At 40.4% G+C, this 16,388-nt stretch overlaps 1 protein-coding gene across 2 annotated transcripts in view; it reads left to right on the top strand.

Annotated features, from left to right (window-relative positions):
* The first annotated feature begins 722 nt into the window (after nt 1-722).
* Nucleotides 723-16,388, top strand: part of dcbld2 (discoidin, CUB and LCCL domain containing 2) — a 34,458-nt gene continuing 18,792 nt past the window's right edge. Inside the window, exons 1-3 of one of the 2 annotated variants that reach the window (XM_038299672.1) lie at nt 723-1,028; nt 7,687-7,911; nt 9,742-9,879. In XM_038299672.1, the coding sequence (XP_038155600.1) occupies nt 950-1,028; nt 7,687-7,911; nt 9,742-9,879 (442 nt within the window). In that variant the 5' untranslated portion in view covers nt 723-949. The remainder of the gene's footprint in view (nt 1,029-7,686; nt 7,912-9,741; nt 9,880-16,388) is intronic. The other variant, XM_038299670.1, reaches the window with a different exon arrangement.

The raw sequence follows: 16,388 nt of genomic DNA, 5'->3' as shown, positions 1-16,388 counted from the left end.
ACAATCTCGCTGTTAAACTAATGACTACAATTACTTCGTCTGTTTATATCACCATGCAAAGCAGCTCACCAAAACGTCACAACGACGTAGAAAAAATAACGGGTATATTTATTATCTTAAGTCTACATGAAATCTATACCCTACACAGACTAATGAAATACTATCTGTAAAATTATCTATGTAAACAAACCTCATCACTTGAGAAGGTAGGTGATGCGGACGTCGTGGAAGACATTTTGTCCCGTAACGCTCGCCGTACTGTTGGGGGGGAGAAGCGGTGGGGGGGAGACGTTCATGTTGCTGCAGTCTGCAGTCTGACCGCTAGATGTCGCTGAAAATTACACACTGTAGCTTTAAATAATTAGATAAATAAATCAAAAAATATCTGAAAGTAACAAAGTTTGCATGATTTTAAATAAAACAAGATAAACGTGTCTTATTTTTTCTTTTTATTTAGCTTTAATTCATAGTGACATGGATTTATTTCATAGAATGTGTGTTAGTAATTCATTATTGTTTTAATTAATCTCATTTAATTTTGTATTTATTTAATTATTTTCTATTTTTGTTTATTTATTCTATTTATTTTTTTTCTATTTTCTATTTATTAGTTTTTATTTTATTATTAATATTATTTAATTTTCATGAAACGGCCTTCCATACTCTAGACCACGTGGGGGACTCGTTCATCCCATTCCCAGATCGGAGGAGGAGTCTCACTGTGGAGGAAGTAGGCTATCTCCTCAGCCTGGCTCAGTGTGTGTGGGGCAGTGTGCTCCTCCTTCACTTGTCGCTAAACAGCGGGTTATAGTTCAGCTAAAACCAAAAAAAGCTTTTTTGTTAATACAAGTTGTTTCCCCTCCGTCCAGGCTGAAGCGGCGCAGCGGCAGCCCGGACCAGAAGCGACCAGCATGCATTCAGATTGCAGGCTGCTACGGGCAGAGCGGTAATGGTGGGCAGGGGACCCGCTGGGGCCGCGGTGCTCCTCCTGTCCCTGCTCATCGTTCTGGGCTGTCGAGGGCAGAAAGGTTGGTGCCACACAGCTGCCACCATAGGAGCTTTCTACAACACACCAACCCGTTCCGGTTAAAGGTGTTCTGCTGCTTTTAGGAAGCGTTATTGTCCAACTCACTGAAACCTGCCTTACATGGCCGTGTGTCTGTGGACGTGGGTTTCTGCTCCACGTCGCGCATTGTGAAGGTTTGGTGGAGATAGGTTCTGGGAAAACCAGGCGAACCGGTTCCTGGTACTTTGTTTTTTTATTTTTAGTCTTTTTAATCTTGTATCCCGATGAAAACAGCAGACTTTCAATAATGTATTCCACTATCAAAGTAACCATGTGTTTCTCATTTGAGTCTAACTGTAAGCGTTTATATTTGTTATTTGTTTGGCATTTTTATAGGTTGGTTTACAAACCAAGTCGTTAAAATGTTTAGAGCATGTTCCTTACCATAAAACATTAGTTGCTAAACATTACAGGAACTGAACACAAACATTTGTCTGAACTCAGGTGGACAGGATTGTCCTAAACACCCAGTGGGTTATTTTTGAAAATCTCTGGATTTTTATTCACATGGAGGTGGAATGTGAGATCTAGCCCAATCTGCAGTGTTTTTTCACCAGCATTTGTGAGTAATTGTGCTGTTTTTTTCTTGCTCATCTTGATAATGTCCACTCAGGGGGCTCTTACATAATTCAAAACGCACATATCCATTAAGCACCATGAAGTGAGCCTGTAAGGGTTTAAACACACAGCTATGAGTCCATAATATAGATGAAACAATGACCTGGATAACCTTGACAAGAGAGCCTGTAATTAGTGTTGGACCGATACCAGTATCAGGCATGGCCCTGATCCTGTACTAAAATGGTTTCAGTATTGGCGAGTACCAACAAATAGGGAACCGATACCATTTTGAGAGCCAAAAGTTTTTCAACTATTGTCATCCGTTCAAGGTAGGCAATAAAAAGTTCTACTGGATTGACTTTGTATTAGTTTTTTTCTTGCTTCACAAAGGTAGGCAGCACCTTGACAAAGCCACGATGGCAATTATTTCACATCCAAGTAGTATGCAGTTCTTCGTATATATGCACACATACATCGGCTACGTTCACACTGCAGCCTGAAGTGACCCAAATCGGATTTTTGTTTGGCCCATATGCGACCTGGATCTGCTCTTTTAATGACAGTCTGAACAACACAGATCTGAATTATTTTTTTTTTCAATCCGACCCAGGCCGCTTGGCTATGTGGTCCTGAATCCGATACAAATCTGATCTTTTCAAGTGCGACCTGTGTCTGAACAGCCAGGTCGGATTCATCCGACCTGAACCTCATTAATATCCTTCTGGGTAGGGCATATTGATACATGAAGAGTCTTAAATTTAACCATATTCGGTATTAATTTGTTTTACGTGTGTGTGTGTGTGTGTGTGTATATATATATATGTGTATATATATATATATATATATATATATATATATATATTAGGGATGGAACGGTTTATGAAAACTGTCCGAACCGTTCAGTTCGACTGTCTCGGTTCAGTTCGCGTGTGTTTCGTTCGGTTCATGTGCTGCTCCTTTTTCTCATAGGGGAAGCGTGTACACTCCAGAGCAGAAGGTGGCGGTACTGCGACCAAAGCCAACCACCAGTAGTAAACAAGAAGAAGAAGCGAAGCAGCGTAGCCGGGTGTAGCAGAAAAAAATCAGTTGTTGTGGAGAATTGTGTTGGAATGGCGAGTGGGAAAGAACAGGAGTTGGAAGACGCGCCAGCAGCACTTTATAGGTCTGCTGTATGGGAGCGCTTTGCATTTAGAGTGACCTACGATGACGGCGGAAAGAACGTTGTGGATAAAAGTGCAACAGTGTGCAAGCATTGTGCAACACGTTTTGTTTATGCTAACAGCAACATGACCAACATGTCATGCTAACCCCGAAATCCCTCATACTCCATCAGCGCTCCGCTCAGCTGCGCTCCAGACCGCCTGCACAAAGCAAAGCCTACAGCCTCCGCTGTGACTCCCGTCCGCTCCCCTCTGAGTTCCTTGTAGATGGTAGAGGGCATGCGCGAGATGATTAAATTCAAAGCAGCAAAACATGCGGAAATTATCCATGGTTTCCGCGAATCATTAAAAATAATTACTGTTCATTAATTTTTTTGGATTTTTTCATTAATTTCATAAAAAAAAAAATTTAATTCATTTTTATAATTTTTTCTTATTTTTTTTATTTTTCGGTGTAACAATAAACATATACCGAACCGTGACCACGAAACCGTGAACCGAACCGAACCGTGGATTTTGTGAACCCCTAAAATATATATATATATATATATATATATATATATATATATATATATATATATATATATATATATATATATATATATATATATATAGTAGAGCAGTAGAGCTTTGTTCAAAGTGTATTTTACAGATTAAAAAATGAATTTACTCGCTGAGTGGAACATGGAGAATGTGTGATCTCTACTACGAGCCACCTAAAGAGTTCAGGAAGTTTCCTCTGTGCTGAAACATGTATCTGTTCCCTTGTTTTGTCTTAAAGCAAGGTCAGGATTTGTGAGCTTGTGCAAGTTTTAAATTCCCAGATGACTTGGACTGTTTTGAACTTATTTAGGCAGCTAGCTGATTCTGTTAAGGTGTAAATAGACATGCAAAAGTGTTTTCATATTTAGAGGAGGAGGCAATAAACCCAAGACATGTTTGCTGGATTATTCAGTCTGTCTTTCAGACTCAAAGGACAAACTAAGGTTTCAGGATTCCTCCAGGAAGCATCAGAGTAGATTCATCCGCTCTGTGAGCACTGGTGCGTTACATTCATGGACCGAACCTATACAGTGCTTTTCTAGTTCAATGGACCTTTCAAGAGGCTTTTACCCTGGACTCAGTCTCCCAGGTGCACCAACACACACACACTTTCATATGCTGTTAAGTGCCCGTGTCATGAGGAAGAGGCTGGAATCAGTCCCACAACTTTCTGCAGGTGTCTGATTGCTAATTCTATATATTTTTTTCTCAGTTTGTCTCGTATGAAGCACAAACTTCAATTACAGAACTCCCAATTATCTTTGTCCAGCTCTCCTGATGCAATTAAAGTCATTAAATTATTGAGATTAGGATCAGAGGAGATGTCACACTTTGTGTAGGAGAGTAATGTGTATAAAATGGTGGTTTTATTGAAGGTTATTAAAAAAAGTATAAAAATTCCTATATTCTGGTCCATATAGGCCTCATAATTAATGGAGGCTCTTTTCTGTATGGCTTGTCGCTGCTTGGTTATGTTGTTTTGACTAAACAGTCCATAGTTTCTGATCATCTGATCAAATCATAATTGTTTTTTTTTTACCAAACTATTTCTCAGGACGAGTCGAGATTTAAATATCTGTTGCAGGTTGTAAACGATTCAAAAATATTTTTGCTTGTTGTAAATGTTGATGGGTGAGGAAGTTGCTTGGCCATTGCATTCAGTTTAGATGTTTATCATTGTAACAGGTGGGGCTGGTTGATCTGTCTCATAATCTGAACTTCTGCATGCTGATTTCTTGTTTTGTCTAAGAAGCAATGTCATTAATTGCAAGTTAACAATTTTAAGATTTAAGTTAATTGTGAGACTGTAGAGGCCGTGAATAAATATTAAGGTATTTATTTATTAATATTAACATTTCTCAAAGGTATTTAGGATTCAAAAGGCCACAGAGCCTAACCTCATTGGAAAGTTTCCTAAGATAAATCAGCTGAAGAGAAAATTTGGAAGACAAGACAAGATTTGGGAGTAGAAGGTATTACTGCCCGTTTTCCTAATAAGAAGGAGAGGCGTACGGTTTCATGGCATCTCGCATGCGAGTAGATTTAGCTAATTTGAAAACATTGCTTTTCCTTTTTCTACTGTAGTATACAAACGCTGCAGTTGCTTCTGGATGAAGCAGCAGGATATAAAAGAAGATCCTGTAGGAAAATAAGTCATTTAAACATTTAAAACTGGTACCGTATTTTCACGACCATAAGGCGCGCCGGACTAAAAGGCGCACTCTCAGTTATGTGTCCCATTTCTGTATTTAACACACACATGAGGCGCACCGGACTATAGGGCGCGTTTTTTATATACAGGTACATGTCCTCTACTACCTTTAAATACCTCTACTGCGTATTTAAAAATACAGCAGGGGCAAAACTGAGTATGACTGTGCTTTATTCATGTATTTATCACAAAGTATTAATCAAACCTGGCAGCTGGCCGTGAGACAGACACATCGCAGATGACACAGCGCTGTGGTCACTCCTAAATTAACTTAAAATCCTGAAACCTGCCGACGGAATATGTTCGCTTTTATTGCCGGTATCCTGGTGCCTGCAGTTGAAATTATTTAGATGAAAAACACCTGCCAGCAGCCGCGGTGAGGCTGCTGTTGAAGGGATTTACTGTCGGTGCACCGCTGGTATGTGGGGGTCTGAGCGCCTCCGACAGAAATAGATAATCTGGATGAAGTGACTGCAATTATTAAGTTTTCAGGTGGACTTTCTCACTTAAAAACATATTAAAACTACTTTATTCCCACTGATCACAGCAAATATAGCTGCAAGATTTAGATTATTTAGATGAAAAAACACCTGCCAGCCGCCGCGCTGAAGAGGAGGGGACCCGGCCCAGAGGCTGCTGTTGAATTAAGTTTTCAGGTAGAAAAATAGAGCAGGAGCAAAACTGAGTATGATTGTGCTTTATTCATGTATTTATTACAAAGTATTAATCAAACCCATCAAAGTCATCATCCTCTGTTTCTGAATTAAACAGCTGCGCTAAATCAGACATGCCAATTTCCTTTTCTTCGCTGTCAGTCACTTTCCGTGCAGCGCAGCTCCTCAGAAATAATGCCGGCTTTTGCGAAAGCTTGAACAACAGAGCCAGCAGAAACGTAGTAGTCCAAGCATCAACAATCCATCCGCAAACGGTGGCGTAACTTGCCCGGCGCTGCCTTCCACTTATCCTGAAACTGTGGTCTCCGTCTGTCATCCATCGCTCCCACGCCGCTCGCAGCCTTACTTTGAAGGGCCGGTTCACACCGATGTCGAGCGGTGGAAGTTCCTTTGTCAGACCCCCCCGAGATAACGGCGAGCACAGCGTTCATTTGATTCACCTTTTTTTCACATCGGCTGTGAGATGGGCACGCAGCGATGGTGATGCGTGGAAAAAACCACCTAGTCTTCTCAGATACACCTGCCTCAGCCACGCATCCACCCAGCCTTTTTCATTTAATATCATATGTCATCAGAGGGCTGTGTCTGTCTCGCTGTCAGCTCCCAGATCAGCTTCTCTGATTGGTTGATGCGGTGCGTCCAGCAGCAAAACTTCAATTTTTCCATCTCGAGCAGCAGCAGCGCGTTGGCGGAGCTTCAGATGCTTAAACGCTCCCGACGTGCTGCACCAAAACGCGCTGCAGGACCTTTTGCTGCACCTATACGCGCGTCAACCATTGACTTTGCATGTAAACTCGCTGCTTCTGCTGCACCTGCTGGGTCCGGTTCACACCGATGTTGAGCGGTTGAACAGCGAGCACAGCATTCATTTGTTTCCCCATGTTTTTCACATCAGCTGTGAGATGGGCACGCATGGAGTTACATATTAACAGCGATTGTGAGGGGTGGAAAAAAAAAACACCTGGTCTCCTTACATTCAGCCACTCTTTCATCATCTCCTCAATGAGGTGGTCTCAAAAGTCGCAATTACAACACACATAGGGCGCACCGCACCATAGGGCGCACCGCACATTTTGAGGGGAAAAAAAGACGTTTAAGTGCGCCTTATAGTCGTGAAAATACGGTAAATATTTTATTACTGCCAATGGCTGTGCTGCTATACTGAGGTTTCAGTAAACTATTTTATTATCATTGCAGGAAAAACATTTTTCATCATCATATTGCTCTTGGATTGTTCTTTTTTTTTTCCTTGCTGTTTTAAACAATCTAAGTGGTTTATAAAAGAAAAAGGAATAACCTAAACCTAGTCCACTTTAGTTCAGAGCTGGTACTTCCTGCAGAAAGTCATTTTGGTCTAGATTTTTTAAAAGATCAGCTCCTATGCAACACAATATCCAAAAAAGTAAATAAAAAAAAAGAAACAATCCACTGAAGTTTGAAGACATTTCGATTCCCATCCAGCTTCCCCAAGCTTTTTCAATTCAAAAAAGCTTCCTGTAAGGATGCGAAACGTCTTCAAACCTGGAAACAATGTCCAGTGGATTGTTTTTTAACTTTTTTTGAATGACTATAACCTGGATGACTGAGAATCTTTACCAGCTCCTTCACAATATCCCACAAGCAGCCGACATAGTGTAAATAAAATTAAAGCAGCATGCTTCCATTGCTGAGCAAGCTCTGCTCTGGTGGCAATCCAATCTCTTTGCTAAATCCTCTTAACTCTTTGACACACTGAAGACTTTTTCTCAACCAAGGTCCTAAGAACTGTTTTGGAGACTTTCTAAATGAGTCAATTTTCATTCTTTTTGGGGGGGAAGGGGAAATAATCTGATCAATTAATGCAAATTAATTAAGTAATTGTACAACCAATGTGCAACAGGAGAACATTCTCAGACTGCAGATCAGCTGTATTGTTTGGTTATTTTTTTGTGTTGGACATATTAAAACCTGTGTGTTCATGTCGCCCTGCAGGAGATGGCTGTGGCCCCAGTGTGCTCGGCCCCAGCAGCGGCACTCTGTCCTCTCTGGGATATCCGAGGACATATCCCAACAACACTGTGTGTGAGTGGGAGATCACTGTGCCGCGTGGAAAGAGGATCCACTTTCGCTTTGCGGCGCTCGACATACAGGACAGCGACCGCCAGGTCAACTATCTCCGTCTCTACAACGGCATCGGACAGGAACGGCGAGAGATCGGTAAGTAATTAACTGGTTTCTGAAACATCTGGTCATTAAGTTTTACTGGTTCAATGTGGCTTTTTTGAAGGACAATGAGATGCCATCCAAGTTTGTTCTTTACTGTTACTGTGTCGATCGAATAAATTCACTGCAAAAACTGATCTAAAAACAAGTAGAAATTAATCAAAATATGTCTGTATTTGTATATTTAATTTGATCAAGTAAATAAGATGATCTGCAAATAAAGTTTGTATTTTGCCTTTAAAATACGCTAATTAAATATACTTGAAATGAGATAATAGAGTTGTTGTTTTTTTCTCCTATTTTAAACATAATCTTCATTGGAAAGTTTTCTGCTAAGGTTAATGGGAAATATACACTTATTTATAAACAAATTTTAACAATGAAATAACCATGCACACACAGAAAAAGATTCACCCCACAATCCCAACATTTTCTAGCCTTGGTTTATAAAAATGTGGCTTTTACTTTTTCTTTCTGTGTTTTCGCATTCCGTCTCACTTATTCAGTATTTTGGTCCCAACTAGAGCTAAAGCTCTTCCAGCCTTGCTCACCCAGTGACTGATCCTCCCATTATCTCTGACCAGCTTCCCCCTCCCTGCTATAGTATCACCTTAGCATGATGCTGCTCCCTCCTTGCCTCATTGTTCTGCCACAGCTATAGCAGTGACACATTTGAAGCAAATAAAGGTTTTGCTTAAAACTCCGGTCACTTGGATTCTCTGCAAATTATTGTTGCAGACGACTTAATAATGTTACATAATGGATCATCTTGAGCAATGTAGTCCCAAATTGGCTTTGAGGTTTACTTTCTATCAAAAGGCTTTAAGAAATGACGTTCTTCTGGGTTAATCCTTTTAAGATGTGAGCAAAGTTACATAGAAAAAATGCTGATTGACCAGAAAATCAGGACTCAGATAAAGTAACTGCTCATTTTGTTACAATACAGTGTTTACTCCTCTCATACCAGGAGAATAAACAGCTCATACTGCGTGGTGGGAATGTGATCATACCAGATTGTTTTTCAAACTCAGGCTTTAGTCGCCTTTTAGTCAGTTCCTCTAAAGAATAAGCTGAACTGGGAGACTTATGAAGTGCTACTCTTGCCTTCTGTCTGTTTGAACCACATGTTGCTATTGATTTTATCTGCACTTGGTCTGGAGTTAAACTTTGGTTCAAATTAGATTTTCTTTTTTTGGACCCAAAATCGGATTTGGTTTGTTCTGGCCTTAAAAGGGTAAATCAAAATGACTTGTTCTGTTTACTCTTATTAAAGTGACACAGTTAAAACTAAATGATTCAGTTAATTGATGAGCTAACATCAGCTTGTGTTTCATTTGTTGTTCTGTGCAGTAAACACTGTAAAACATCTATTGACTGTTTTTGGATGTTTATTAACACACTGTTTATTTACTGTGTGACCAAAGAAGAAACATTTATTAAACTGTGATTTAAAAATTTCTTACAGTTTACCAACAGTTGGATTATTGGTGGCTTCTTGCTATTTTGAATAAAAAAATAGCTTTGTGCGATACATTTTGAGTATTAGCTCTAGTGTTGCTTTAATCAAAGTTAGACTTTAAAAAGCTTTTTCAGTTTTAGAAAGCCACTTACCTTAATGAGAACTCGTCTTATCGTGATTGGTTCTTGTAGCTGACCAATCAGAATTGAGTTGATCCTGATGGTCAGCTTATTGACTTTATTTAAACCTTCTTCCACAATTTGACTAAATGCAATAGGATAAATCTATTGTTTAGACCCTGAAAGAGTTTAAATACTAGTATTAAATTACTAATCTGTGTTTTTGTTTTGTTTGTTGTGTTCCAGTAAAATACTGCGGTTTAGATCAGAAGGTTGATGAGCTGATAGAGTCCTCGGGTAACCAGGTAACGGTCCAGTTCATGAGTGGGACGCACCGTACTGGCCGTGGATTCTACCTGTCCTACTCCACCACTGAGCACCCAGGTATGCAGGCTGTTTGCTTACTTTTATATATTATATTTTCAGTATTTGGCCAAAAAAAAGATAACAGGTAAAATCTGAAAGTTGCAAAATGGTTGCACACAATATGCACAAGTGACATCCGTGCGAAGCAGGAGGAAACTGGGAGGCCATGTTTTTGTCACCACAGAGAAAATGTTCCGTATGTTGATCTGGTTGATGATGTTCAGCTTGTTTAGAATAGATATTCATTAAAATGAATGAAAATAAACCCTTTAGAGGGTTTAATTATTATGAGAAAATAGGATCCCGGGTAAAAATAGGTTATGGATTAGTATCGATCTACCGTATTTTCACGACTATAAGGCGCACTTAAATGTCTTTTTTTTCCCTCAAAATGTGCGGTGCGCCCTATGGTGCGGTGCGCCCTATGTGTGTTGTAACTGCGACTTTTGAGACCACCTCATTGAGGAGATGATGAAAGAGTGGCTGAATGTAAGGAGACCAGGTGTTTTTTTTTCCACCCCTCACCATCGCTGTTAATATGTAACTCCATGCGTGCCCATCTCACAGCTGATGTGAAAAACATGGGGAAACAAATGAATGCTGTGCTCGCTGTTCAACCGCTCGACATTGGTGTGAACCGGACCCAGCAGGTGCAGCAGAAGCAGCGAGTTTACATGCAAAGTCAATGGTTGACGCGTATAGGTGCAGCAAAAGGTCCTGCAGCGCGTTTTGGTGCAGCACGTCGGGAGCGTTTAAGCATCTGAAGCGCCGCCAACGCGCTGCTGCTGCTCAGATGGAAAAATTGAAGTTTTGCTGCTGGACGCGCCGCATCAACCAATCAGAGAAGCAGATCTGGGAGCTGACAGCGAGACAGACAGCGCTCTGATGACATATGATATTAGATGAAAAAGGCTGGGTGGATGCGTGGCTGAGGCAGGTGTATCTGAGAAGACTAGGTGTTTTTTTCCACGCATCACCATCGCTGCGTGCCCATCTCACAGCCGATGTGAAAAAAAGATGAATCAAATGAACGCTGTGCTCGCCGTTATCCCGGGGGGTCTGACAAAGGAGCTTCAACCGCTCGACATTGGTGTGAGGCGGCCGTTCACAGTAAGGCTGCGAGCGGCGTGGGAGCGATGGATGACAGACGGAGACCACAGTTTCAGGATAATGGGAAGGCAGCGCCGGGCAAGTTACGCCACAGTTTGCGGATGGATTGTAGATGCTTGGACTAAAGTGTCTGCTGGCTCTGTTGTTCAAGCTTTCGCAAAAGCCGGCATTATTTCTGAGGAACCGCGCTGCACGGAAAGTGACTCTGACAGCGCAGATGGGGAAACTGGCATGTCTGATTTAGCGCAGCTGTTTAATTCAGAAACAGAGGATGATGACTTTGATGGGTTTGATTAATACTTTGTAATAACTACATGAATAAAGCACAATCATACTCAGTTTTGCTCCTGCTCTATTTTTCTACCTGAAAGCTTAATTCAACAGCAGCCTGTGGGTGCGTCTCCTCCTCTTCAGCGCGGCGGCTGGCAGGTGTTTTTTCATCTAAATAATCTAAATCTTGCAGCTATATTTGCTGTGATCAGTGGGAATAAAGTAGTTTTAATATGTTTTTAAGTGAGAAAGTCCACCTGAAAACTTAATAATTGCAGTCACTTCATCCAGATTATCTATTTCTGTCGGAGGCGCTCAGACCCCCACATACCAGCGGTGCACCGACAGTAAATCCCTTCAACAGCAGCCTCACCGCGGCTGCTGGCAGGTGTTTTTCATCTAAATAATTTCAACTGCAGGCACCAGGATACCGGCAATAAAAGCGAACATATTCCGTCGGCAGGTTTCAGGATTTTAAGTTAATTTAGGAGTGACCACAGCGCTGTGTCATCTGCGATGTGTCTGTCTCACGGCCAGCTGCCAGGTTTGATTAATACTTTGTAATAAATACATGAATAAAGCACAGTCATACTCAGTTTTGCCCCCGCTGTATTTTTAAATACGCAGTAGAGCTATTTAAAGGTAGTAGAGGACATGTACCTGTATATAAAAAACGCGCCCTATAGTCTGGTGCGCCTTATGTGTGTGTTAAATACAGAAATGGGACACATAACAGAGAGTGCGCCTTTTAGTCCGGTGCGCCTTATGGTCGTGAAAATACGGTAGTTAAAATTACAGACGGTGAAAAAGTCTAGGGCTGGTTCTGATCTGTTACTGCAGCTCCATTCATTTCAGTTGATACCTGAGCACTGAGGCTGGCTCCACTTGTCATGTTTCCCTGCAGGGAAGAGCTGCTTGGCCTGGTAGTTGGTCACAGCTGTTTTCTTTCTGTACCCCAGCTTTATTTTCTTATGACTGTTAAGCTTTTGTATTGTCCTGGAAACCCCCTCCCCCAACTTTCCAACATATTGGTTTGTCTTAAAGCTGGCAGCTTGTTGCCGTTTCCTTCTCTCTGTTTATCATTTGATCTTTACCTTCAGATGTACAGTTGAAGCCAGATGTTTTCATACTCTGTATAAAAAGACTCATTACCTTTCTTTCGTCACCAATTGCCAAATGCCAAAGTGATGACTTCATGGGCACAAGTATTTGGTAGATAGTTTTTCTTTGTTTGTTCTTGATTTACTCGAACGCATCTTTTCATCTCTCCTACAAGCTGTATATGGGACTGAGACCAGGGCTTTGTGATGCCCACTGCAAATACTGACTGTATTGTTCTTAAGCCACGTTTTTATAATTTGGTGAGACGGTCCCTGTTTCTGCTCTTTAACTTTCTAGCTGATGGCTTGAGATACTGCTTAAAAGTTTTCATGTGATGATGTCTAAATTACATGTAAATCACATCCATCATGTCGATTCGATTCAGTATCGATTTCCTGACCCAACGATTCGATTATTTTCGATACTCAAGAATACACCACGATTCGATTAATCGGTTACATTTTTTTTTTATTTTTTTTTTTACAACTTACAGGCTAAACAAAGTTTCAAGTTTGAAATAAATCAATGAAAGCTGTAATATCATTATGCATTTTCTTTAGGAACAACAGCAAATAACAGAAGTAGAAAAGTTGCATCAAAAAATACTGCAAAATACTGCACAATGTAATAAATATACTCAGGAAAGAGAGATGTTGCGTAGAGAGTTAGACAGGAATAAAAATAAACTAGATATAAGGGAATTGTTTCAAAGGTCATCTGGGGATGTAATTTTTGGGAGTATTTTTCATTTTCTAAGAAGAACGGGTATTTTAGGGAGAATATAATAGTTTGTCTGGTCCATACTCCATTCTGGAAGGTGGCGGTAATGCACCTATAAGTTGTTTGCAAACCGCCATAAAAAAAAAAGAAGAAATAGAAGGCTCCAGAGTGTCGACGTCACCGCCCCCTTGAGAGACGCTCCGCTGCACCTCTCCCAGATTGTAGCTGACCGCAAACAGTGCAGCAGACAGGAGGCCGGCTTGTTTTGTTTTTATGACCGAAATTGCAGAACACAACTCGTGAAGTTTGACCCGCTAGAAGAGCGAGGTGCGCGAGAACGCTGGGACCCTTTTTCGACCTGGCCCTCATGTCCCTCCGTCGTCGGACTAAACTCGCCCCCACTTCCTCACCGCCTCGGCCGTATCTAGATCCACAGTGTGTAGCTCAGACCACGCTTCAATACTGAGCATAATTTAAAAATGTCTGTGTCAAGCTTACTGCAACACACTGCTGTAAGAGTATAACCAGGAAGCGAGGTAGGAGGGCAAAATAGGTTTAGCGGCACCGCAGCACTGGAGGGAGAATTACGCCCAGGAGCAAATGGATAAAAATAGACCGGAAGAAAAAAAAAAACATGAATCGATTATCTTGCGGACGTGTCGATGCATCGGATCGTCGGCTTTTGGATCGATGCATCGATACAAAACGATTATTATTTACACCCCTAGTCATTAGTTGGCTTTGTAGCAAAATATTTCCACATCATGTTGCTGCCCCACCTATACTTTAAAAGTTAAATAAATTAAATATCAAAATAGTGATACCGCAGTAATATCATTTGGTGAAAGGTTTCCTCAAAATATCTAGAGAGCCATTTTTCTCACGTAAAACTAAAAATAAATACGTTTTAGAGTAGTATATATTTCCCAACATTGGTTTATTTTTTGTAAACTCATTAAAGTATAAAAGCAACCCTTTTTGTTTTGCTCCCATTTTTTTTTTTTAGACAAAATCAAAGATCTAAAACTTTTTTCCATGTGCACAATGTAACCATTTCTCTCAAATATTGTTCACAGACCAGTCTAAATCTGTGATAGTGAGCACTTAATGAATGAATAAAAATCTGTATATTGTGTGTGTGGAAAAAGTTCTAAATCTTTTATCCCATAAAAAATAGGAGCAAAACCAAAAGTTCTGTTTTTTTTTTTTTTTGTTTGAATGTATTTTTTCAGGGATGAGGGTGACTGGAGGTTTGTCGCTGTTATTGGCACTAGGCACAGACTCATTAGCTGAAGGAGTAACCCTATCAGAGCAGTAATTATACCAGTCTTGTAGAATATATTTAGAGATATTTGGTATTCAAGATGGAAAAACCTTTTCTGTCCTTCAATATGCTCCAATAAGAACTCCTCAAATGGTTTAGATTCGATATGAAATCTTCTTTAAGGTACATTTTGCTAACTGATTATTAATCATGAAAATATTTGTTAATTGCAGTCCTCATTGGTGCCTCCTCCAGAAAAATGCTGAATAGTTGAGAACAACTCATTACTTCCCAATAGGGGTGTAAATCCCACCCATCATGGCGATTCGATTCATTATCGATTTCCTGACCCAATGATTCGATTATTTTCGATACTCAAGAATACACCACGATAGGATTTGATAAATTTTTTTTTAACACCTTACAGGCTAGACAATGTTTCAAATTTGAAATAAATCAATGAAAGCTGTAATATCGTTATGTAACAGCAAATAACAGAAGTTGAAAAGTTGCACTCCACCTATTCCTATAAAAACCTCATTCACTGAAAAATAATAATACCCCTTTGTTATAGATATTGCATCAAAAAATACTGCACAAAATCAGTGCAATGCAATACCTCGGCTCCAGACGTCGCCGCCCCTTCCTCAGACGCTCCGCTGCACCTCTCCCAAATTGTAGCTGATCGCAGACAGTGCCGCAGACAGGAGGCCGGCTAGTTTTGTTTTTATGACCGAAATTGCGGAAAACAACTCGTGATGTTTGACCCGCTAGAAGAGCGAGGTGCGCGAGAACGCTGGGAACCTTTTTCCACCTGGATCTCCGCTCTTTTTGGCCCTTATGTCCCTCCGTCGTCAGACTAAATTGCCCCCACTTTATCACAGCTTCGCCCGTATCTAGACCCACAGCGTTTAGCGCAGACCACGCTTCAATATTGGACATAAATCAAAAATGTCTGCGTCAAGCTCCCTGTGACACACTGCTGTAAGAGTATAACCAGGAAGTGCGGTAGGAGGGCAAAATAGGTTTAGCGGCACCGCAGCACGGGAGGGAGAATTACGCCCAGGAGCAAATGGATAAAAATAGACCGTCTTGCGGACGTATCGATGCATCGGATCGTCGGCTGTTGGATTGATGCATCGATACAAAACGCTTATTATTTACACCCCTACTTTCCAATGACTTTTTAATAGTGATGGCAGAAGATGTAGTAATGGATGTACTACCATATTAGTACAAACCTGAACCGACAGATGGATCTCTGGAAACAGGACTGACAGAGGTACGGTGTCCATTTTAGGACATCCTCCATTCTCTAGGAGAAAAAGTTGTCAGTTCTCAGGTATTGGAAAATGTTTCTCCTTTTAAAAGTTAAGTGAAATTGTACCCAACTAGGCAGAAATTTAGTTTAACAACGCTACATTCTGTCCTAAAAACATCTTAAAACTGTATTTTGGGTCATATAAAGTTACATGTTTTTGATACTAATTATTGTTAACATGTTTTCCAACATCTGCTTTGACCCGAGAAATGAGGATGTGCTAAAATGTACACGGCACAAGGGTTGTCACGATACTAACATTTTCAACTTGATACCGATACTCAGGAAAATATTGTAATTTAAAATGTCTCCAGACCTTTACTAGTTGTTGATTTTCTTTATTCGGACCCGCTGATTTTTATTTGGTTACTCCTGCAATAGATCATAGAAAATAGTAGAAATTAGTTTAGCATTCTTTTTATTATTCTCTATCATACAACAAGTTTGAATTATTTTAGTTTAAAAAAACTTTTTATTTGACCTTTAAACCAGCTGCTTTCTTTTCCCTCCAAATGTAATGGTTCTCATGGTGATCATACCACCTTGTGTTTTCTCTGTGGATTTGTTGATATTTTTCAGTGATGTCACAGGAAAAAGCGCTGTGTTTGAGGACAGGTTCCCACTCAATTAACCCAAACTAGAAAATGCAAATCATGTTAAAGCTGGCATAGAACAAAAAAAAAAGCTTGCTTTGTCATGGCCTGTATCTTGACATCCAGATTTCACATGAAGCTATTATCA

Source organism: Cyprinodon tularosa, unplaced genomic scaffold (genome assembly GCF_016077235.1).
Source record: "Cyprinodon tularosa strain WSP-4 unplaced genomic scaffold, ASM1607723v1 ctg432, whole genome shotgun sequence".
Lineage (NCBI taxonomy): Eukaryota > Metazoa > Chordata > Actinopteri > Cyprinodontiformes > Cyprinodontidae > Cyprinodon > Cyprinodon tularosa.
The sequence above is the reverse complement of the archived record's forward strand: the minus strand, read 5'-3'. Positions and strand labels throughout refer to the sequence as shown.